This window comes from Schistocerca gregaria, chromosome 3, assembly GCF_023897955.1.
Source record: "Schistocerca gregaria isolate iqSchGreg1 chromosome 3, iqSchGreg1.2, whole genome shotgun sequence".
In the NCBI taxonomy this organism is placed as follows: Eukaryota; Metazoa; Arthropoda; class Insecta; order Orthoptera; family Acrididae; genus Schistocerca; species Schistocerca gregaria.
The window spans coordinates 395310950-395326625 of record NC_064922.1 but is presented as its reverse complement, the minus strand read 5'-3'; the positions used below and the strand labels follow the sequence as shown (position 1 = coordinate 395326625).

Genomic DNA, 15676 nt, shown 5'->3' with positions numbered 1-15676 from the left:
TCATAAGCCATGCCTTTATGTAGTCAGTGCTCAGAGCCACTTAAGGTGGAGTAAAGAGTGGTGCCACTAGACAGTGCATAACTGTAAACTAGTGAACTCATCAATTATTGAACACATTTATTTATATCACTAAAATATATTTTGCCTGTGGAAGTCTGTCAGTAATTACCATATTTGGTTAATCGTACTCTAATTCCTCCCGAACAGGCCATGAAGGCCCAAAGGCACGGACCGGCCGCCGTGTCATCCTCAGCCCATAGGCGTCACTGGATGCGGATATGAAGGGGCATGTGGTCAGCACAACGCTCTCCCGGCCGTATGTCATTTTCCGACACCGGAGTCGCTACTTCTCAATCAAGTACCTCCTCAGTTTGCCTCACAAGGGCGGAGTGCACCCCACTTGCCAACAGCGCCCGGCGGGCCGGATGGTCACCCATCCAAGTACTAGCCCAGCCCGACAGCGCTTAACTTCGGTGATCTGACGGGAACCGGTGTTACCACTGCGGCCAGGCCGTTGGCCAATGTAGTGGGACGTGAAATTGAAGCGTCACCCATCCACCAGTGTCAGCCCAGTTTGCAGGTGAATGTAAGTTTAATTTAGTGTTTTGTTTAGGTATTTTGTAATACACTCCTGGAAATTGAAATAAGAACACCGTGAATTCATTGTCCCAGGAAGGGGAAACTTTATTGACACATTCCTGGGGTCAGATATATCACATGATCACACTGACAGAACCACAGGCACATAGACACAGGCAACAGAGCATGCACAATGTCGGCACTAGTACAGTGTATATCCACCTTTCGCAGCAATGCAGGCTGCTATTCTCCCATGGAGACGATCGTAGAGATGCTGGATGTAGTCCAGTGGAACGGCTTGCCATGCCATTTCCACCTGGCGCCTCAGTTGGACCAGCGTTCGTGCTGGACGTGCAGACCGCGTGAGACGACGCTTCATCCAGTCCCAAACATGCTCAATGGGGGACAGATCCGGAGATCTTGCTGGCCAGGGTAGTTGACTTACACCTTCTAGAGCACGTTGGGTGGCACGGGATACATGCGGACGTGCATTGTCCTGTTGGAACAGCAAGTTCCCTTGCCGGTCTAGGAATGGTAGAACGATGGGTTCGATGACGGTTTGGATGTACCGTGCACTATTCAGTGTCCCCTCGACGATCACCAGAGGTGTACGGCCAGTGTAGGAGATCGCTCCCCACACCATGATGCCGGGTGTTGGCCCTGTGTGCCTCGGTCGTATGCAGTCCTGATTGTGGCGCTCATCTGCACGGCGCCAAACACGCATACGACCATCATTGGCACCAAGGCAGAAGCGACTCTCATGGCTGAAGACGACCCGTCTCCATTCGTCCCTCCATTCACACCTGTCGCGACACCACTGGAGGCGGGCTGCACGATGTTGGGGCGTGAGCGGAAGACGGCCTAACGGTGTGCGGGACCGTAGCCCAGCTTCATGGAGACGGTTGCGAATGGTCCTCGCCGATACCCCAGGAGCAACAGTGTCCCTAATTTGCTGGGAAGTGGCGGTGCGGTCCCCTACGGCACTGCGTAGGATCCTACGGTGTTGGCGTGCATCCGTGCGTCGCTGCGGTCCGGTCCCAGGTCGAGGGGCACGTGCACCTTCCGCCGACCACTGGCGACAACATCGATGTACTGTGGAGACCTCACGCCCCACGTGTTGAGGAATTCGGCGGTACTTCCACCCGGCCTCCCGCATGCCCACTATACGCCCTCGCTCAAAGGCCGTCAACTGCACATACGGTTCACGTCCACGCTGTCGCGGCATGCTACCAGTGTTAAAGACTGCGATGGAGCTCCGTATGCCACGGCAAACTGGCTGACAGTGACGGCGGCGGTGCACAAATGCTGCGCAGTTAGCGCCATTCGACAGCCAACACCGCGGTTCCTGGTGTGTCCGCTGTGCCGTGCGTGTGATCATTGCTTGTACAGCCCTCTCGCAGTGTCCGGAGCAAGTATGGTGGGTCTGACACACCGGTGTCAATGTGTTCTTTTTTCCATTTCCAGGAGTGTATTTATAATTGTTGTGAATTATCTAAAGTTTTGTATTTATTCTTATGTTTCATGTGCGGAGAGGGCGGCGCAACGAACGGAGACAGCATCTTCGCTGCAGGGACCAGAGAGAAAATTGCCGGCCACTATAAGTCGCGGGTCGACAGCCAAACAGCAACAGAAGATCCTGAAACCGAGTTGTTGCGTCGTGCTTCTAAAAACTGAGAAAATAAGAATTTGTAATGTTTCTACAACAAGGACGTCATAGAAAGTGAAACCTTGTTGTAAATGTTCAGTCCTATCCTGTCAAGGCTCAGGTTCACGTCTATATGTAGTATATAGGAAGATAATAAACTAGTGTATACTACAAAAGTTTAAATACGTGTTCGGAGAATTTATTTGTGAAGAACTATTGATTTATTTGACAAGATTATTAATTTTCACAACGTTCATCGCGAGTTTGATTCTTAAAAGTTTATTCAATGTGGTTTTAGTATTTATTAAAGCAGATTCTTGCGTTAATATAATGTCTGAGAAAAAACAATTGACATCTAAATTGAAAAAAGTTTGCGCAAACCAATTGGACTGAGTGACGTAATTCTGCGCATACGACTCAAATGATGATGTTTTAATTACAGTTTCGTTCAAGAACCATTCAGCGACCACTTATAAATAAAAAGAGTTTAAATAATTTTGAAGTGTTTTGTAACTGACATTCGTGACGAAGTCTGCACATGGTCATATGTCAAAAGAAAATCATTTATACAAAACTTACGTCGTTACACTACACCAATCATACTCTAGAAGCTGCGTAACTAACACAATATTGCACATTGCAGAATTCACTAGTACTAAGAGCTAGGTATGGAACAAATATAAATGTGTATGCTTTTGTACAAAGTAAGCAAAAAATTGTACGATACTATATACGAGTTGTTATATCGTTAGAGATGTGAGAATCATAAGCGCTATGTCAATTCCATCCACAGTGGGAAAGCGGAAGATTTTTCCTATAGAGAAGACGTCTTACTTGTTGTGTAAGCATAAAATTAACATTCGTTTGGTTGTTCAAAGATTCGTGCTTTATGGAAATTGGATAAATCACAATTACACATGGAATATAAGAGGAGCGTTCAATACGTAAGCAACCCTTTTTTATTTTTGGTAAAGGCAGATTCCCGTACATCATACGATTGCCCACTTTTTTGGCTACAAGAACCTAGCTTTCAACTTAACCTCCGTTCAGTGCGGCGGCATTACTGGGAGGGCCTGTATGCCCACATGGTGCCACTCTGCTGGTCGACGTTGGGGCCAAGGTCTTGCTGCATCAATAGCCTCCCCATCATCCACGTACTGATTCCCGCCGAGTGCGTCCTTCATTGGGTCAAACAGATAGAAGTCGGAAGGGTTTGTAGAGTGGACGAGGAAGAACAGTCCAATGAAGTTTTTTGAGCTCCTCTTGGGTGCTCAGACTTGTGAGATGCCTTGCGTTGTGAAGGAGAAGGACAATTTCGTTTACATTTTTGTGGGGACGAACACGATGAAGTCCTTTCTCCAATTTCCTGAGGAAAGCACGTTACACTTCCCGGTTGATCGTTATACAATGAGAGGCGAAATCAAACAGAATAACCCGTTCAGCGTTCCAGAAGACAAAAGCCATCACTTTACCGGCTGAGGGTTCGGGTTCGAACACTTTATTTGGAAGGGAGGGATTGCCATTTTATTGGCCGCCCTTCGGTTTGCCACTTTGTTTAAGGTTCGAAGTTAAGAAGCCATGTTTCGTCGCCTGTGACGATGTTTTACAAAAAATGTCACGATCAGCCTCGTAACGTGCAACCAATTCACACAGATGGTCCTTCGTTGTTCTTTATGTTCTTCTGTTAAGCGGCGAAGAGCCCAGTGGACACACACTTTTGAGTACCCCAACTGGTGGAGGAATGTGTCACCACTATCAACAGAGACGTTCAGTAGAGCACTGAAGTGTTTGATCTGATCCGTCAGTCACCTCGAATGAGAGTGTCTGCACGTTCCAACACTGCAGGAGTGACAGCTGTGTGTCGCTGGCCGGCATACACAAGATCGGATAGATTTGGGCGACCTTCTTGCGATGATGACATACGCATTGCCCAACGACTCGCCTTGCTTTTGTTCACTGTCAGAGCCCCTTAGGCATTCTGCAAGCCTATGAATGTCTGTAGTGCCCTGATTTTCTGTCAATTTTCGTATAAGTTAGACACATAGTGTACGGTGTCAACTCGTTCAGAAATGCAGCATAAATTATGGGTCCTATTACAATTAAATTTCAAGTGTCATATGTCAATCAAAATATATGAACCTCGAGAGTCCGATGCATAAGGACCTTTGACGAGGGAAACGGGTTTAAATTGCAATACACGAACGTGGGGTGAGCTACTGAATGAGAGGCGTTTGCTCGAGGGAGCGGTGTTGGTTTGAGCGACAGTTTAGCTACATTGCTTAGTATTTGTAGCGAGGAGCGCTAAATTAAGGATTTGAACTTTCGGAAGGACTTGTTGTTCAACTTTTTAACGTTACTAGGCTCCATATTCTTAAAGTTAAAAGGACTTAGAGTAATTAACTGTGCCCCAATTTCTTCGATGCGACACGGTAAAATTTAAATTTAATGAGTCAGTTAAGCCCGACTGGTCGTACGATTCATCACACTCAGCAAGCGTGTCATTATAATTTAGAAGTATTTGCAACGGTTATCAATGAACAGTTTTTTTTTCAGGATTTGTATGCGACGGTGCACGGAAATTTCTTCGACACAGTTGATCCACAAACATTAGTCATTCATGTATCGGGTCTGACTGCCGGGGTAATATAGTCGACGTTAATAAATATTACCTTATTTTCTAAAATTTAGGAAGAACCATAATGCGCCGCAATGTGCTGTTCTTTGATATACCCATCTGGTTTGACTCGGCTGCTATTTATTGAGACGTCCTTGATTAACAAAAAGAAAATTTTGCTATGAAGTAGTCATCAGAATTAAATTAATGTGTCTTTTATTACACAACTTGTTTCAAATGGAAGTCGTAATTTCTCGTGGTTGTCAAGTGCTCTCTACCTATATGCGATATATTTGTGTATGATGACACTGAGTACGTACTTTTCGACTAGATAATTGTGGAGACCATCGTAGAACACCTCGCTGCCGATAAATTGCTGCATCATCCGGATGACGGAACCACCTGTTACAAACAAAAGATTTACATATTCTGGTCGCGAGAAAATGCATAACCGGGTTAGTAATAGTTTAATGGCGCTAATACAAGTTTGAAAATTGTAGCAGAAGTAGCACATGTAGGTAAAAATGTCAGTATAGTACAATCTTTCGGATGCACTTTTTAGAAGAAAGAAGCGACCAAACAGAAAAAAACTACGTAAAGGACAACGAGCATGAAGAAAATATGAATTTACGGTTAACTTGGTACTAACTATTATGCAACTGGTATCTTCAGTAAACATAATAAATCACATTTAGAAGTTATTATGAAAGAAGGGAATGTCGTTTGTCAGTAACAGGAAACCCTTTTAGATGTCTTGGACGTGATACCGTCATTGCGAAATGCAGCTAGAGTGCGGAACTAGTGCAACCAAAAATTATGGAGGACGTGTGGAGTGTTCTTATGGATATGAATCGTGAGGTAACACTAAGGTGACAAATTTAGTGGTAAAGACCTTTGTAATAGATATTGCTGTCATAGTTTTCACTGGTGAGAGGTGGAGCCTCAGCTATCTCGTCGTAGACCATGCCCGGCCTCAGCGATGTTGAGACCACAAACACTTCGTCCAGGCGCCAGGTGGGCTCCACCTGGAAAGAGAACGGAGTGGCACAAGTAAAGCAAGAACAAGGGCAGCGTTGATGACATATTTAGGCCCCAATTGTATATTTGCAAATATCCTAGTTTAGACTCAGTGTGAAGAGAAACCTCCTCCGTTGATTAACGACTGAGTAAATGTAATGCGTAACAGAAGTCATAAATACTTGGATAGTGATTTTCTAGACATGCCCAATTCTTAAAAGGCGCTAGCAAACAGGAGAGCAGAAAACTGCAGACTCCTTGATATTTTAGACACTTCCCTTTTCACTGTTAACAAGCTTGGCATTTTGCTAGGCATTCTAGGTCCTTTAACTAAGAATCTACAACTTTGCAATTGGCACAGTTTGATGCGGTAATAACATGTTATAAGTTTTAAAGAACTGACATTTCTCAGACACTCAGAAATCTTGGCGGGGACTAGAAAGACAGTTGTACTTTACTTCTGGTGCACTATTGTCCTTGTATAAATTTGTATACGTGTATACACCGGGTAGTGGTACATGTTTTCGATACTTATAATTAAAACACATTGAAATTTTATTTAGTTGCTAAAATAAACGACGGTAGAATTTACACGTACAATTTTAAATTCACGACGGGGTTGGCAGTTCAGACGAGAACAACATCAGAAGGCATTTTGACTACGTCTGAAGTAAGAAGCGTGGTTTGGAAAGGTGTGAGTACTGGAGCAAAGCCTAGACCACTGTGTGGTGACCATTACAGATAACGGGTATTAGGAATAAAAGTGACCCATGGCTTGAGACTTATATTTCTGAATCACAACTCAGTTCCGTTCCGATAAACATTGGTATCCCAAAGGCCATGTGGACCCCAAAATTAGCGGGGACTAATCATGACTAATCCCATCTACTGTTTGGAACTCGATTCGTGTTAATAAAACCAGACAGCAACTCAGGGCAGAGAAATTCTACTAGCGGTTCCTTAACCCATGTGAAATGGTGTCTTAGCACAGAAGAGGGTGAAACTCTAAAGGTAGACTTGGGAATTGTGTATCTTTCATAAAAAAGGCACAGTGCAGTGCAGTGCAATAAGATTCTAAGAACATGTTCACTGGCTTCGCGCCTTTTTCCTTGTTGAAACAACAATAACAAGAGACGGAACTTTGAACGTGGAAGTTGGAAATCATATCACTACAACTAAGAAACGTTGGGTTTTAGTGAAATGTTGGATAAAGACACCGTTATTTCTCAGATCATGGTATCCAATGCCTTCTGGGAAGTACATTTCGCAATAAAAAGTAACATGAAACAACAGTAGATGTTATCTCATGCACATGGTGACGAATACACCAACGGAAGAGGAGTTGCCAACATTTACGTTCAAGCTTTTGGCAATGCGGCGGAGTGGTTGAACATTTGTTAGTGTAAGCTGGTTTGTATCGGCACTTCCTAGCAAACTTGCGTAACAGGGTAACGATTCGCGAGTGTTCGTATAAACTAGCCCGGATCAATGTCAACATGGATCACTTGAATTCTAGTCTCACTGTCCCATAACAAAGGTGGATGTGTTGCAGGAAGGGGGGGGGGGGGGGGGTGGAGGGGAGGGGGGTTATGGCTGGAGCCTCACCCTGCCCTCTCCTCCTTTATGGACTGCCCTGCTGATAGCTAGTTGGGACAGCATTACAAGCATGAAGCAATCACTATAAGAGATATTCTGTAACAAAAGACGAAGATAAATAAATACGTAATTTCCAGAACAGGTCTAACTATTTTTTTTGGTATGTAGGTAGAAGTAGGTGCAGGTAGAAGTAGATAAATAAAGCTTAGATACAACGGTATAAAATTTTGACCTTTGCACTGGAGAGTTAACTTTCGCGACGGGCAACAGCTATGTGTTTCACTTGATCTCGACTCCCAGATATTTGAAATTCGCCGATAATGATCTACCGGCTAAGCATCAAACTGTAACACATTTCTCCTACTTTTCAATGAACCACAGAGGTGCATATCGTGTTGGATTAAAGCGGCTGGAAGATACGGAATGGTAGAAAATGCTTCAACCACAGCCTAAAGATTGCCCTGAGACGTAATATTTAATTCAAATATATCTATCCGAATACGCCAGGAAAGAACGTAGTAATTACGATTTCGACCCATTAGAGATCAGAACACAGCATATTCGGCCTGCCTTTACCGTCGACATTCCTTTGACCAATTTCGTGGTGAATTACCGTCATCCTGATTCTAATAGTTCAGCCGTTGTGAACAGAAGCCATTTTCTCGAAGACGCTGTGGGCAGTTTGGACATGTTTTTTGTCCTGTGGTTACGTGCCATATTCGTTACATTGAATCTGAATTTTGTCCCGTGTAACTAAGGGATATTAGCAACAAACGATAGTAATTTCTAAATCTAGTTGGTAGCGGAAGACTAGCAGTCTTCTCTGAATACGTCTCATTATAACGTGAAATAGCATCGTCGTACCGTTCACTCTGCACAACATATTGTAGTAATTAAGCGAAAGTTAGTGTCGAACACTTATCCATTATACTACTGTTAACCTGCAACTCAAATCGCAATGGTAACAATATTCTGTAAGATGTGTCAGGATATCTCAAATGATCATCCAATGTTTCTGAGCAGTATTTTCAAGGAAGCTTTGTTTCATAACAAAGTAGACTAAATAACGTAATCACTAGACTTTCAAAGACATTGTAACGTTTAATTTAAACTACACTGCTTGCGAAACAATATGAAGCACCCAAAAGACATTACTGGATTTCAATGTATCTTCGTACGTGTATACACCATCGCAAATGCAAATGATTAAGCGTTTCAGTTCTAGTGCTGCTGATGTTTATATTTGTTTCCAGTCGTGGTAGGGTGTATAAGAGGCGTGAACAGTGTCAGATGTTAAATGATCACTATGAACAACACTCCTTCACCAAAGAAGACGAAGTAAACATTCATGAATTCCAATCAAGAACAACTGCCAAGAAGAGAAACATAGAAATAGATACCCTCGGTGTCGCAAAGCAGCTTAAATCACTTAATAAAAGCGAGACTTCGGGTCCAGATTGTATACGAGTCGGGTTCCTCTCAGAGTATGCTGGTACAATAGCTCCGTATTTAGCAATTATATACGACCGCTCGCTCACAGAAAGATCCATACCTAAGGACTGGAAAATGCTCAAGTCAAACCAATATCCAAAAAGGGAAGTAGGAGCAATCTGCTGGATTACAGGTCCGTATCACTAAGGTCGATTTGCAGTAGGATTTTGGAACATATACTGTATTTGAACATTGTGAAGTACCTCGAAGAGAACGATTTATAGACACGTAGACAGCACGGATTCAGAAAATATCGTTCTTGCGAAACACAACTAGTCCTTTATACTCATGAAGTAATGAGTGCTACCGATAGAGGAAGTCAAATTGATTCCATATTTTTTGATTTCCAGAAGGCTTTCGACACCGTTCCTCACAAGCGTCTTCTAACCAACTGCGTGCCTATGGAATATCACCTCAGTTGTGCGACTAGATTCGTGATTTCCTGTCAGAAAGGTCACAGTTCGTAGTAATAGACGGAAAGTCATCGAGTAAAACAGAAATAATATCCGGCGTTCGCCAAGGTGTGTCGTAGGCCCTCTATTCTCGCTGATTTATATTAACGACATAGGAGACAATCTCAGTAACCGTCTTCGATTGTTTGCAGATTATGCTGTCATTTACCGTCCTGTCAAGTCATCAGATGACCAAAACTAACTGCAAAATGCTTTAGATAAGATATCTGTATGATGAGAAAAGTGGCAATTGACCCTGAATACAGAAAAGTGAGAAGTTTTTCACATGAGTACTAAAAGAAATCCACTAAATTTCGATTACGCTATAAGTCACACTAATCGGAAGGTTGTAAATTCAACTAAATACTTAGGGATTACAATTACAAATACCCTAAATTGGAACGATCACGTAGATAATGTTGTGGGTAGAGCAAACCAAAGACTGCGATTCATTGGCAGAACACTTAGAAGGTGCAACACCTCTACCAAAGAGACTGCAAACACCACGCTTGTCCGCCCTATTCTGGAGTATTGCTGTGCGGTGTGGGATCCGCATCACGAGGGACAGACGGATGACATCGAAAAAGTACAAAGAAGGGCAGCTCGTTTTGTATTATCGCGAAGTAGGGGAGATAGTGCCACAGACATGATACTTGAATTGGAGTGGCTATCATTAAAGCGAAGGCGTTTTTCGTTGCCACGGTATCTTCTCATGAAATTTCAATCACCAATTTTGTCCTCCGATTGCGAAAACATTCCGTTGGCACCCACCTACATAGGGAGACATGATCATCAAGATAAAATAAGAGAAATCAGGGCTCGCACAGAAAAATTTAAGTGCTCGCTTTTCCAGCGTGCCGTTCGAGAGTGGAACGGTAGAGAGACAGCTTCAAGATGGTTCATTGAACCCTCTGCCAGGCACTTTATTGTGGATAGCAGAGTAATCACGTAGATGTAGATGTAGATGAGAGCGTATCAGCACATTCCAGTGCTTGAAAGGGGCTTCACTGTGGGACTCCTTTGAATGTTGAGTCGCGCAGCACCCAGATTGGTGACGTGTTCGGATCTGACAGAGGCCCACTGTTGGACTGCATGCGAACGCGAGGTGAAGCATACTCGTATTCAAGGTTCTCGTCGATCGCGTCTTACCGCCAAACGGGGGGATCGCCGTATTGCGCACCAGGCACATCTTACGCCCTTCACATCTGCGCCTGCCATCTGAGACCACGTAATGGACTCACTGCATCGGTATGAGTCATTCCGCACCATTGGTCGGAGACTAGCAGCAGAAACTATCGTCCCTTGCGTAGGCTCCTGTTAACGGCTGCGTCTGGAGTTGCTCTGTGGCGAGGAACACGGACTGCTGATGAATGTTTTCAAATTGCATTCAGCGATGAATCGCTGTTCTGCGCTATCCCAGATGACCTTGATGAGTCTGGCGTCGATCTGGGATGAAGCCTCTTCTTCCAACGTGGTGGAAGTCACAGCGGTGTTACTCCTGGCGTCATCATGTGTTAGGGGCCATCGGGTACGATTTAGGATGACTGGCGGCACAACGGTATGTCACGGACATCCTAATGTTCCCATGTGTTAACTGTCATGCGACGATATAGTGGTTTCCTTTTTTAGCAGGACAGTGTCTCTATGAACAGTATGCTTCATGCTGAGTTACTCTAGAGGCTAGCAACATACCCAGATCTGTCCCCGATAGAAAATGTGTGGAACCCAGCCCGGATGCCAACCCTGTTCCAGTGGCAGCATCCACCTTGTCAGGGACGAGTTACAATAGTTGGCGACCAGATTGGCTCAGGGGAGGATACAACGGCCTTACGACAGCCCTCTCAACCAAATCATTGCAAGCATCCAGACCAGAGGGGGTGCAGCGTCGTGCTAAGAAGTGGGCTCATATCGCCAAATTCTTCGTAAGCTTGCGTCGATTTTGTAATCACTGAAATAACATCGCATGCCCTTTCAAGTGGTGAAGTTTCATTTCGTTTCCTCCGCGCCTTCTGGAAGATTCACGATTTTTGTCAAGCAACGTATATGAACAGACGTGATCTATGGTCATGTCTAAAGTAATATTTGTTTGCCAAGGGACTTATAATCTAATTCATAAATTCAGGATTAGTCTAGGGGTCTGTGGTCTATGGGTAGCTTCTTTGATTAATAATGGCAACTTCCTCGGTACTGGGTTCGAACCTGCCAACGCCAAAACTTTGATTAATATCAGCATCGGTGGCTGAAGATTTGCGACATGAGTAGTCACCCTTTTGTCAAAGAGGGTGGAGAAGCGGACAGAGGTCCAGGGGTTGTAAACTGCCTTTAGAGGCGGAAGAATCAGCGATGATCAACGGCATGAGAATGCAGAAGGCAATGGAAACCACTGCATTAAAGACACATAACGTGTATCCACAGGACATATCTCCTGTAATTAAAAAGTGTCATGATGATCTCTCTATTGGCAAAAGATTCCGGAATAGTTCCCCTTCGGATCGTCAGGAGGAGACTTCAAAGGCGGGGGGTTGGGGGGGGGGGTTTGGGGGGGGGGGGACAATGAAGCAAAGACTGAATTACCAACTAAACGATAACGTTGTACGAGTCGCGCCGTGGATTGTCAGAAGCTTGAACGTGTTGGGAAACTAGAAAGTCTGAAAAGGGAATTGCAAAGCCTCAATTTAGATATAATAGGGGTCAGTGAAGTCATATGGAAAGAACACAAGGATTTTTGGCCAGGTGAGTATAGGATGATTTGAAAGGTGGCAGAAAATGGCATAACGGGAGTAGGATTCGTTATTATAATGAAGGTAGGGCAGACAGTGTCTTACTGTGAACAGTTCAATGATAGCGTTATTCTTATCAGAATCGACAGAAAACCATCACCGACAACCATAGTTCAGGTATACATGACGCCGTCAAAAACTGAAGATCAGGAGATAGAGAAAGTATATGAAGATATTGAAAGGGTAATTCAGAACGTAAAGGAAAATGAAAATCTAATACTCTTTGGGGACTTGAATGCAGTTTTTGGGAAAGGAGTAGAAGGTTACTGGACAATATGGGCTTTGGACAAGTAACGAGACAGGAGAAAGACTAATTGAATTCTATAATAAATTTCAGCTAGTAATAGTGGACGTTCTGTTCAAAAATCACAAGGGGAAGAGATATATTTGGATAAGGCCGGGTGATACGGGAAGATTTCAGTTAGATTACATCATGGTCAGACAGAGATTCCGAAATCAGATACTGGATTGTAAAGCGTGCGCAGGAGCAGATATAGCCTCAAATAACAATGTAATAGTGATGAAGAATAAGTGGAAGTTTAAGAGATTAGTTAGGAAGATTCAATAAGCAAAGAAGTGGGCTACAGAAGTACTAAGGAATGAAGAGATGCGCTTGAAGTTCTCTAAGGCTACAGATACAACAATAAGGAATAATTCAGCAGGCAGTACAGCTAAAGAGGAATGGACATATCTAAAAGTGGCAATCACAGAAATTGGAAAGAAAAACATAGGCACAAAAAAGGTAACTGCAAAGAAACCATTGGTAACAAAAGGAATACTTCAGTTGATCGATGAATGAAGGAAGTACAAAAATATTCAGAGAAATACAGATATACAAGTCGCTGAGGAACGAAATAAATAGGAAGTGCAAGGAAGCTAAGACGAAATGGCTGCGGGAAAAATGTGAGGAAATCGAAAAAGGAATGATTGTCGGAAGGACTGACTCGGCATACCGGATGTTAAAACAACCTTCGGTGAAATTAAAAGCAAGTGTGGTAACATTAAGAGTGCAATGGGAATTCCATTGTTAAGTGCAGAGGAGGGAGCGGATAGGTGGAAAGAGTACGCTGAAGCCCTCTACAAGAGGGAAGATTTGTCTGATGTGATAGAAGAATAAACAGCAGTCGATTTAGTTGAGATAGGGGATCTAGTTTTAGAATAACAATTTAAAAGAACTTTGGAGCCGGCTGCAGTGGTCTAGCGGTTCTAGGCGCGCAGTCCGGAACCGCGCGACTGATACGGTCGCAGGTTCGAATCCTGCCTCGGGCATGGATGTGTGTGATGTCCTTAGGTTAGTTAGGTTTAAGTAGTTCTAAGTTCTAGGGGACTGATGACCACAGTAGTTAAGTCCCATAGTGCTCAGAGCATTTTGAACTTTGGAGGACTTAAGATGAGTTAAGAGAGAAGGGATAGATAACAGTCCATTAGAATTTCTAGAATCATTGTGGGAAGTGGCAACGAAACGACTATTCATGTTGGTGTGCAGAATGTATGAGTCTGGCGACATACTGTCTGACTTTCGGAAAAATATCATCCACACAATTCCGAAGACTTCAAGAGCTGACAAGTGCGAGAATTGTCGCACAATCAGCTTAACAGTTCAAGCATCCAAGTTGCTGACAAGAATAATATACATAAGAATGGAAAAGAAAATTGAGGATGTATTAAAAGACGATCAGTTTGTCCTTACGGAAGGTAAAGCAAGTAGAGAGGCAATTCTGACGTTGATAACAGACTAAAGAAAAGTCAACATACTCAAATGATTCGGGTCGACCTGGAAGAAGCGCTCAACAATGTGAAATGGTGCAAGATGTTGGATATTGTGAGAAAAATATGGGTAAGCTACAGGGAGAGACGTGTAATATACAATATTTACAAGAGCCAAGAGGGAATAATAAGAGTGGACGACCAAGAACGATGTGCTCGCATTGAAAAGGGTGTAAGACAGGGATGTAGTGTACTGTCCAATGTGCACATCGAAGAAGCTATGACGGAAATAAAGGAAAGGTTCAATAGAAAATTCGAGGTGACAGGATATCGATGATACGATTTGCTGATGACTTGCTGTCATGAATGAAAGTGAAGAAGAATTAGATGATTTGCTGAATGGAATTCACATTCTAATGGGTACAGAATATGGATTGAGTGTAAATCGAAGAAAGACGAAAGTAATGAGAAGTAGCAGAAATGAGAACAGCGAGAAACGTAACACCAGGATTGAGGGTCATGAAGTTAAGGAATTCTACTACCTAGACAGCAAAATAACACATGACGAACGGAGCAAAGGGGACATAAAAAGCAGAATAGCAATGGCAAAAAGGGACTTTCCTGGCCAAGAGGTGTCTACTAGTATCAAACAGAGGCCTCAATTTGAGGAAGAAAATTTTGAGAATGTGCATTTTGAGGACAGCAGTGTATGGTAGCGAAAAATGGATTGTGGGAAAACACGGAATAGGAGAGAATTGAAGCATATTAGATGTGGTGCTAGAGACGAATGTTGAAAATTAGGTGGACTAATAAGGTAAGGTATGAGAAGGTTCTGCTCAGAATCGGAAAGGAAAGAAAAATGTGGAATACACTGAGAAGGTAAAGGGACAGAATGATAGGACATCTGTTAAGACACCAGGGAATGGCTGCAATGTTATGTTATGTTAACCGGGGACCTAGAAACGACGGAGAGGCTCCGTCCCCGCCGCAGCCGCAGTGGTCCACAACCCCACAACGACTACCGCAGTCCACTTCACCCCTCCGCCGCCCCACACCGAACCCCGGGTTATTGTGCGCTTCGGCCCCCGGTGGACCCCCCGGGAACATCTTACGGCAGACGAGTATAATCCCTATGTTTGCGTGGTAGAGTAATGGTGGTGTACGCGTACATGGAGAACTTGTTTGCGCAGCAATCGCCGACATAGTGCAGCTGAGCCGGAATAAGGGGGACCAGCCCGCATTCGCCGAGGTAGTTGGAAAACCGCCTAAAAACCATCCACAGACTGGCCGGCCTACCGGACCCCAACACATATCCGCCGTGCGTATTCGTGCCGGGGACCGCTCCTTCCCGCTCGGAAAGTCGTGCGGTCTAACGGCGGGCAATGATGACTGCCATGGTACTAGAGGTAGCTGTAGAGGACAGAAACTATAGAGGAAGACAGCGATAGGAATACATCCAGCAAATAACTGAGGTCTAAAGTTGCAAAAGCTACACTGAGATGAAGAGGCTGGCGCAGAAGAGGGAACCAGTCAGAATACTGATGACTCAAAAAAAAAAAAACAAAAACAAAAACAAAAAAAAAAAAACTTTATTATTTGGATGACAGCTTAGATGAGAGTGTGAAACGACTAAATAAAATTTGTAGGTCATTTACTTTCATAACGTCGCACACACAACACCTTGCGAAGTACAAGAACTAGTCAGCTTCGCATCCAAGATGCGACAGTTTAATGTTTTGTGGCAATCTTCCGTCAGTACATAGACTGAGTGACACACCTTTTTTCTTACTTTTTT

At 43.8% G+C, this 15676-nt stretch overlaps 1 protein-coding gene and 1 pseudogene across 2 annotated transcripts in view; both read right to left on the bottom strand.

Annotated features, from left to right (window-relative positions):
* Nucleotides 1–15676, bottom strand: part of LOC126354353 (aminopeptidase N-like) — a 143217-nt gene that overhangs the window by 74447 nt on the left and 53094 nt on the right. For both annotated transcript variants that reach the window (XM_050003929.1, XM_050003928.1), the window contains 2 exons: nucleotides 5731–5863; nucleotides 5159–5240 (listed from right to left, as the gene is read on the bottom strand). In XM_050003929.1, coding sequence (XP_049859886.1) covers nucleotides 5159–5240; nucleotides 5731–5863 — 215 coding nt within the window. The remainder of the gene's footprint in view (nucleotides 1–5158; nucleotides 5241–5730; nucleotides 5864–15676) is intronic.
* On the bottom strand, nucleotides 402–519 carry LOC126356543 (5S ribosomal RNA; annotated as a pseudogene).